The sequence below is a fragment of the Centroberyx gerrardi genome, chromosome 18, assembly GCF_048128805.1.
Source record: "Centroberyx gerrardi isolate f3 chromosome 18, fCenGer3.hap1.cur.20231027, whole genome shotgun sequence".
Classification (NCBI taxonomy): Eukaryota; Metazoa; Chordata; class Actinopteri; order Beryciformes; family Berycidae; genus Centroberyx; species Centroberyx gerrardi.
Genome location: NC_136014.1, coordinates 19,928,388 through 19,937,901, shown reverse-complemented (window position 1 = coordinate 19,937,901; position 9,514 = coordinate 19,928,388). Strand labels below are relative to the sequence as shown.

General features: G+C 43.8%; 1 protein-coding gene across 5 annotated transcripts in view; it reads left to right on the top strand.

Annotated features, from left to right (window-relative positions):
- Positions 1-1,107: 1,107 nt before the first annotated feature.
- Positions 1,108-9,514, top strand: part of cdc42bpab (CDC42 binding protein kinase alpha (DMPK-like) b) — an 87,098-nt gene continuing 78,691 nt past the window's right edge. For all 5 annotated transcript variants that reach the window (XM_071919983.2, XM_071919984.2, XM_078289748.1 and 2 more), the window contains exon 1: positions 1,108-2,280. In XM_071919983.2, the coding sequence (XP_071776084.1) occupies positions 2,103-2,280 (178 nt within the window). In that variant the 5' untranslated portion in view covers positions 1,108-2,102. The remainder of the gene's footprint in view (positions 2,281-9,514) is intronic.

The window sequence follows — 9,514 nt, the reverse complement described above, 5'->3', positions numbered from 1 at the left end:
AAACTTTATTCTGCAAATCAAAAAGTGGGTAAACTCAATTTAGGTGGGTTTACCCTTGATTACATCCCTGGATGTAATTTGTATGATATAAAAACACAATTTTCTCCCTTCACCTTCCATAAAAAGGTAGGAAACTCCTGATATAGGCCTATAGGCTCCAGCCACAATAAAGAATTGGAATAACCATATAACACAACACATATAGGCAAACTATGTACTATTTTGTGCTGAAATTGTCAAAACTGGGAGCTTGTCTGAGTGTGGTCCACCAGATCAGATCTCAGCACAGTTTTCACTGACGCAGACCATTCCGTATCCTCTAGAAACTGGATGTTTGGAGCCAATTAAAGGGCCAGTCGTTGTTGTTCATTGTAAATTGTGTCATTCCCCTCCGCACCACGCCACCAGCAGACTGACAGCAGGCAGTTTCCTTTCATTCACAATATTGACAGTCCTGTCCTGCACCCCCACCCCGCCGCCTCCCTCCGCACAGCAGATGCTGTGACGGCAGTGTGACGGGCGCCATGATGATGATCTGGGATTTTGCCTGCAGCAGCTACCAGAAATGCTACACCACGGGGAGATTGGCTGTGAGCTGTAAAACAAATGACGGGTTACGCCATCACACAGCAAAGATGGCGGATTAAGCGGTCCCGTGTCCGTGCGCATGCGTGAAAGTTGAAGCATCGGCATAGAAATATCGACTTTTTCCTTTGAAAATGCTTCACATAATGGGCTTGAGCCGTCCCACGGGCCACGTTACAGAGAAGACATTATTAATTTAGGAAAATGAAGGTAAATGATCAGTATGAATTCCAAAATGTATGTTTTTAAGGTGCAAGTAGCATCCTGAAGCAAGCGTCCATTTGTAACTCATTCATATTTTACAGCTGAGCACTTCTTCCCCGCGACTCTCCCATGATCCAGTGCACGAGTCCTCAGACAATTTACTTTACCGAAATGCCTATCGAACGGCGTTACGGATAAAGCTATCTTTTTGACTCTCTTCTCTTTCGAGGCTCTCTGGTAGCAAGCTGCTGTAGCTTGACTGTGCAAAGACGGCAAGAAGCGACCGGCGGGGGAGGCAAAGGAAAGGAAGGGGGGGAATTTAGGCTGTGTCCCGTATTTGGAATAAGCAAGACTAGACTACAGCTTTCTTCTTGACGTGAAACGAGCTCCTCTGTAACCTTCAAAAGGACCCGCATTTTTGACGGCTACGGGCTATGGGACCTCTACCCCGACCGTCGTTTTAAACTGTGAAGAAACTAACAGACGTTTGGTTTCTGGACGAAGAATGGGATTTAAAGGACATATCTGCCAGCATTGAGTTGTGAAAACAAGGGGATATTTTCCAGTTGGGTAAAAAATTAACCCTATTGTCGAAAAGGGTCAAAATTCAACCTAGTCCTGTTGAAATTGTACTTAACACAGTCGGCTCTTGGAAAAGGGGGAATGTCGGCAGTTATGAAAGGAGAGAAGTAACGTTAACGTTAGCTCGCTGGCTAGCTAACTAGCTAACCTAGCAGCCTGCTAACTAAGCCGCTGTCGCCCTTCCATTCCTAGAGCAGAGGAGGGGCGCTGGGGCTTTGTAGCATTGCAGATCTGCCTTGCATTTTTGGTTGCTGCAGGAATGGAGAATCCCAAATATCTACCACAACTCAGGGGGATCTGCTGAACTGCATTGACGCGGCGTTACATTTTTCTTTGAGGAGACCCGAAAACAAGACTCCAGAAGGGGAGGAAATAACTGCCAGCTAACGTTAGGGTTTCATCAAAATCTGCCGGCCGGGGCAGGGTCTGTAATTGTGAGTTCTTCTTTTATGTGTCCTGTGGGAATAGGTCTGATGAAAATGAGGAAATACTGCACGTCTTATCCACCTCCCAGATACTGGATCGTGAGAGGGAGGTCATGAATAGATTTGTTTTAACCTGGAATTAGCCTCCGCTTGCCCCCAAAGCAAAGTTTTTTGTTTTTTTTATATTCAAGGTGAGAGAACTTCTTACAGGCCCTCTGCGTTACTAGGCCGAGGAGGTGTTTGATTGCTCATTTTTCTACACAATTTCCCCTCCATCATTTACTTAAAACACCAACAGCCGGAATCATGTCGGGAGAAGTGCGTTTGAAGAAACTGGAAAAGCTGATCCTGGACGGGCCAGCTCAATCCAATGGCCAATGCCTCAGTGTGGAAACGCTGCTGGATATCCTTATCTGCCTTTACGATGAGTGCAACAACTCCCCGCTCAGAAGAGAGAAAAATATTCTGGAGTTTTTGGATTGGGGTAAGACTTTCCTCTCCTTTTCCTTTTTGTATTCAGCTTCCTTTCTTTGGTAAGATGATAGGCTAATGTTGGTGGTGCAGTGGCCCTCCCTTCCCCATCACATTCCTTTTATAGTAGTAGTGGGGCTCAGTTGGCCTGCTCTTCTCAGGCTGGCCCTCCCCAAAAGCAAGGCCACTTTAGTTCAATTTAGTTTTCACAACCAGTTTGCATGCCATTTTGTTTTCCTTTTTTATGGGCGTGTGAGAGCTTTTCGGAGAACTTTATACCTAATAGCCCCGTTTTTGTTTCTTAACAACTCGACTTTGTTGTAACAAATGTTAAAAAAAGAAAAGTATGGTGTTGTCATTTGCTGCATATGCATCGCAGTAGCACACCCTAAAGTTTGGGTAAGGAGTTTGCTATGTTGTAACTTTCCCACTCCCATGTTGAAAACAAAGTTAAAAACACACAGGAGTCAGGAGGACCACACACAAACAACTCAGTCATTTGTGGAAAAGAACTGTGTGTGTGTGTGTGTGTGTGTGTGTGTGTGTGTGTGTGTGTGTGTGTGCATGTGCGTGCGCGCGTGAGTGACATCGGGGGTTTGGTTTGTGCATGAACGTGGAATGTGAACAACTCACCTTTTTTATCTGGCGGAGAGGCCCAGCTAGTTGCCGGAGCATGCCTGCCTGGCCTGCTTGTCTTTTAAAGCCTTGACACACGGGCAGCAGTTTGAGGTAACGCAGGAGCAAATTGTTGCCCTCAGCCTCGGAGGCAGGGACGTGAATTGGCAAATGGGGACAAATTAATAACATAGTGGGCTGTAAGAAACAAGCCTGTAATAGAAAAAAAGTACAGTTGGTCGTATTTGCTAGCAAAAGTTTCTATCTGTACTGTTTTCCATGTAACACAAGCTTTAGGACCATGCTCAATAGGCAGCAGTTTGACCCAGTATAGAGGGGCAGTGTTCCTGACAGGCAGGGTGGGAAGTTGCCATCAGCCAAATGGTGGCAAATTTTGGCTGTGGCTGCTAAGTTTGTCTACTCTACCAGTCACCATCTGGAGGGCCTATTCTACTCTAAAAGTGTAGCTGGCTGGTAAAATAATGAAAGCATCTGGTGGATTTGGGTGATTTTGTCCTGTGGGAATAAAAGGATAGTTTCCTGCCCTATCAACAGCTATGGTCAACATTATTTATTGATTGCTCATTTGTTTCCTGCAGCACACACTGTTTTTGCCCCACTTGCCAATCCCCAGCCCGTCTGCTGTAGACAAACCTGCCCTTCTAGCTTGCCTCACAACAATGCCGGTGTGCCCTGGCCTTTAGGAGAGGTGCCCTGTGCTCGTGTGCCAAGTGGTGACTTCATTCTGACATTTCCCTGTGTTGACACAAGACACTCGCTCACTGAACTTGGTGAGACACATTCACAACACTCACATACAGATGTATCCTAGCTGCTGTTGCTTGTGATTTTGCTCCACTCCAGAGAGGAATTGTTTGAAAGTCCTGCAGTACTGATGCAGGGTGGATGCATAGTGGATGGGGACTTATACAATCAGTACTGGTGTACTTAAATTACCTGCAGGATTCGCCCCAGAATCTGATGGAGCTGGAGTGCCGTAAACAATATTAAATTATTCTCCCACTCAGGAGGTGAATTGAGGATTCACTGATTAGCAATTTCACAGGATGGTGCTATAAAAATTCACATGGTGATGCAGTCTCACAGCTGAGTGTTTTTGGAAAAGACATGTACATACTTCAGTTGGTAGTCAAAAACAAACATTTAGCCATGGAGCACTGACTGAAAGAGTAGTGATTGCAGATAATACTGAAGAATAGCCTAGATTTACATCTTTTAGAATGGCCTGGAAGGCCTTTCAAGTGAAATGAGACTTGCTGTGGTGTGGTTTTAGCGTTGTGATAACGCACGGCCAACAAGATCGCAGACCACACCTTTTAGTGATGTAGACATCAACAAAAATATGTTATAATTGAGGTCAGGTCTTGTCTTGTCTTTTAAGTTTTTGGAGTGCTACCACTCCCATGTTTTTCATGGGTTTTTTTGGAAGACACTTTATAGTTCTTGGCAGAGCCCCCAGCCAGAAGGTCATTCGAAGAGGCACACCTGCTACACATCCAACACCTTTTGTAGTATTTGGACAATTACTAGCTAAATGTTTGCTCAAGACGTGATACAATGTCGTTACGGCCCTATTTATAACATCAAAGCCAAAAGCGCATGTGACTGATTGCAGCCTTTTAAAAAACAGATCGGATCAGAAAGTCAGCGTTGGCACATGCTCAAATCGCGGCATAATCCTACATCCTGAAAGAACATTCTAGATGGGCCTCATGAAACATAAGATCGCTCCAGCTTGCTCTTTGTCAGTCTCTCTCAGTGGCCGTGCCCCCTCCACTAGACTCACAGAAAAGATACATCATTGGTCCTTAGTCACCGGGCCTACGTACCTTTTTGATAAAGCGGTACGGCTCCAGTGACAAAGGCGCAGTGATGTTCCCTTTTTTTTCCTGAGAATGTATTTGAGCCCCAGAAGAAGACAAACATTTGTATTGGGTTTGCTTTTCTTCTTGTTTGGTGACCTCATTTCAGTTGAAATAGAGACCCCTCCATGACCCGCAGCCATAGGGGAAATGAACAGGGGACAGTACATTGTATCCTGATTCCTCCTCACATAGCCTATACCATAGCAGTTACTGTACCATATTCACTAGTTCAGGCCTACTCTTGTATTCTCTTATTTTGTAACCCTAACTAACCCTCGTCATGTGATACAAGGCTAAGCAAACCATAACACAGAGAATGAAGATAGGGCTGCAGGATTATGGCTAAAAAGTTATTTTGCTAGACATTGTTATCACAATGATTAACCATTAATTATTGGTCTCAATGATTTTGGCAACAATTACTTCACTTCTTGCATCCTATGTCAACATCTTGTCTAATTTTAATGATAGTGGGTGTTCAAAATGAAATGAAATTAGATGTTTAAATATCGCTGAATTCTACAATTATTAAACTAAAATTTTGATCTAGTCTTGTTGGAGTGAGGCTAAACCTTCATGCTTTCTCTCTAAAGTCTCCATTTAGGGCTGCACAATCAAATGTGTGTAGTCATATGACTAACTACTCAGTTTTTTTTTTTCATTGAGCAAGCACTTCTCAGTCAGGAGATGAATAATGAATGTTTGTCAATGTGATTCTGACATTTTTACATTGGTCCAAGGCTCAGTGTCTCAAAAGCTTAGCCTATTATCTGGGATAACGTTATATGCACCAAACATCAAGTTGACTTCCTTGTTAACTTCTGATTCTAATCTCAGCATTAACGTCATCTGTCATTGGTGTAACACTAATATTTTGTGCGTTAGGATGCCTTTTCATTTTTAAACAGGATTTCATGTTTTTGGGGACATAACACTCACATTCATTTTTCACAGATTTCCTGCTTTTCTCCTCTTATTTCCTGCTTTTTGTTTTGTCCTGATCTCATTCCCTGTTTTGGGAAACGGATCGCAGGGCGGTTGAATGAAAATGAGCAGCCATGCCAGCCCACAATCTGCAAACACTGGTGAGGCAGGCTGACCTTTTCTCAATCTAGACTGAATGCTAGCCTGCAGTGGCCAGCTGTTCAGCTGCAGCTGATGTGTGCTCCACCCTGCAAGGCTTTCATTGGCAGCATGCCTCACACACACTACTCACAGCGTGTACACACACACCCTCAAGCAAGCATGTACCTCACCCTCCATACTCACACAATACACGCAAAAACACACACCTACTCACACAGATTGGATGCATACATGCAAATGTGGACACACACACACACACACCGTACTGTATGCATTCTACACACAATAAACATAACAGACTCACTCTGTTGTGACACACACAAATTCATTATTGTGGTTTTGCCTAACTAGGCTATCTCTTGGAGCCCCTCCCTGTTGCCCAGTCTATGCAACACTACACATGCCTTCTATCAGTCTTTCCCCTGTTATTCAATAGACAAGACTTGCTGCCACCCCGCCTAAAAGAATTTCATTTGTGTTGGTTTCAAAGGAGAGTTTTAGTGTCACATGGTCTAAATACTGCTCGGAGGCCTTTCCACTCCACCAAGAAAAACAGCTCTGTACGCTAGGCTCAGAGTTCACATACTTGATGCATACAACCCCTGCAGTAATAAACATGTGGTGATACTAATTTAAGCTTACTGATTGCTAGCTGCATTGCCAAATGTGCTGCAGCAGTAAGCAGAACTACAGCAACGTGAGCGATCTTCTTCAACAGAAGTTTGACAAGCCTAATGCCTAGTCCAGGTGCAGATGGGCCAGTAAATGTTCACTGATGCTTGTATTTTCACCAGCCTATGGTGAGTAATACAGATAAAGTGTGTGTGTGTGTGTGTGGGGAGGGTTCATTGTGAATGTTTAGGTCAGAACTAGGACCGGACAGATACCAACTCCTATAAATATCCAGCTAATATTCTCCTAAACTTTTGTATTGGCTAAATATCCGCATTATCCTACTCATTGTTATCATCTGTGTTTAGATTGTAATAAATCCATGAACTAATTCAGTAATTGAAAACAATGCTTGATATTGAAACGGATGGATTTTGTTAGATTTATAGAAATTAGTTGAAATTAGTTTGAGCAACGCAGGGAAATCACATGCTTTCACAAGAAGTCTATGTCAGCAGATGAATCAGTAATCTGTATGTTTATGTAATCTGAACGTCAATATTGGTATCAGACCTGAAGATCCTGTATGGGTTGGGCCGTAGTCAGGACATCCTTGTTACCAATCTGGTTGTTCTACCATTTCCTTTCTGGCTGTCCGGTGGTTCCGGTGGGCACAGAGAACAGGAAGGAACAGCTAGGACTCACTGAGCTGCTCAGGACCCAACGGGTACATGATGTCATACCAGGAAGTGGGACAGCTGTACTGCATTGTGTCATTGTCTACTCGGTGGCTCACTCCTGTACAGCTTGTGGTGTTGTTGGGAAGGTGCAAGGTCACTAGCTTGTGTATTTCCTTGTCGGTCTATTCTTTTCTCACACCAGCTCGCACACTTGCTTGTTCGTTCACTTGCGCTCTCATACACTGTTTGTCTCTTTCTCTCTCATACACACACACTCAGTTACTTTCTCCCTCTCTGTGGTACACACCCACACGCACAGCTTTTTCCATCGACCCGAATGGGCTCACAAACAGCCAGACATAGCAGAGGGGGCCCATGCACCTCCTCTCCTCTCCTCTCCTGCTGCCTGCTGCCTGCTGCCTGCTGCTTCACATCAGACAGCTCAGTGTCCCAATTGGAGCAGTCCAGCAGCCACTATGCTCTTCTTTCGTCTTCCACATTTCATTTACTCTCTAAATTACCCAGCAGTCGATCCCAAACCTGTCAAAGGAAGAGAAAGAATATAGATCATTCATTTTCAGAAGGCAGTGAGTTGTCCTTAAAGGTACAAGACACATGGGTAACTCTTGCATTAATTCAGCTGGCAATGTTGCCGTAATCATCTACATCACCTGTGGATTATGGCCCTAAACCATGTAACAACAGTGCTGCACCCCCTTGTGAATTTTTAGTGTCATACTTTTTATAGTTTGCAACCTACTGTCTGTCAATCCACAAATGAAGAGTTCTATTCCAAAAATTCAATATTTCCATTTTGGAGAAAAATGTTTTTACTTGCAGGCTATTATTAAATATAGAATAAAACATTGAGGGTCCAGTGTGGAAAAGTATTAGCATTTTGTTAAAATTACCTAATATTGATTGACAGGTACCAGAATTTGTAATAATTTTGTGCTGTCAATCATTTTGTAAGGTTAGGTAACCTTTTTGTCACAATTTATTTTGGAGTGAAACTCTGGAAATGCAATGGGTAGTCTGCTGTATTTGGTATAATTGCTGGTGACCCAGATGGCAATCCCTAATTTGAAGTTTATGCCTGTTTTTCCCCAAAAAGTTTTAAGTAGTAACATAACATAATTGGGTGGGTTTCACATAGTGATGGATAAATTCTCCAAGTGCACTCAATGCATCCATGGAAGCAAAGATGAGGCTATAGGAATCCATTCAAAAATCGAGTACCTGGACTCAGTCAAAGTCTTTTACAGGCATAACACATCAGAAATTCTGCGTGGCATTTCCAGAGTCTGGGTATTTCACATATTCCTTTACATAGTCAGAAAAAAGCACTTAGTCAAGCTGTCTGGGAGTTTTGTAGGCAGGGAAATGCTTGCTAATTGTGATGTGTCATCAGAAAGTGGCAGGGGGAGGGCTGGCCTCCTCTCCCCGTCTCCCAGAGGACACACTGTAGCTCAGGTTATTAGCAAGCCTCTTAGGACCCTAGGGATCTGACTGCAAATGGCCTCTCCTCCCCCTTCCTCTTCGATTCACCTTCCCGTTTTTTCATCCTCCCATCTCCTTTTCTTCCCCTCTCTCTCTCTCTCTCTCTCTCTCTCTCTCTCTCTCTCTCTCTCTCTCTCTCTCTCTCTCTCTCTCTCCTCTCTTTGCTTTCTCCTTTTCCCCCCTGCAGTCCCTGTGAGCTCTGTGTGGGTGACCCCTCTGCTCAGCTGTTGGTCCCTTGCTGCACCCAGTCTTAACACAGCAATTGAAAAGGAATAGTGATAGGTTGGCAGCCTTTGGCTTATGGTAATGTTTCTTTTCCTATTGTGGCTGTTACGAAGTAAGTCCTACACTGTTGGACTGACTGACTAGCATGGAGCTGAGATACATATTTAAATTGTGTCGTGAAATCTGGCTGACTAGGAATCGTCACATCACTTTGATCTACTGCACTGCCATCTATATTCATATTGCTATTACTACAGCTAGCGCTTTTACTAGTAGGCCCTATTATTGGTGCTATCAGGCTACTGGCATTAGCATACAAGATGAGCTTGATTTCTGAGAATCACAAGAAAAAGCTTGAGTGCTGCTTTTGCACTTCTAAGCATTTGTGAGTGTGTTTCTAAAGAGGAATGTTACGCTGCTTTCCCTGTAATGACTCTTCAGCCAGAGGAGCAATTAGCAAGCCTTTCTTTTCCTCTGCCAGCTAAGTCTACACCAATGACACACACACACACACACACACCACAGACAAAGCAACATTGTCTTCTCAAATGATTTTTCATGTCATGAAAGGGTGAATTTAGGCAAACTGCTCGTTCCCTCCACCCTTCCCACCACCACCCTTCGTTTTTCAGCTGCCAACTGG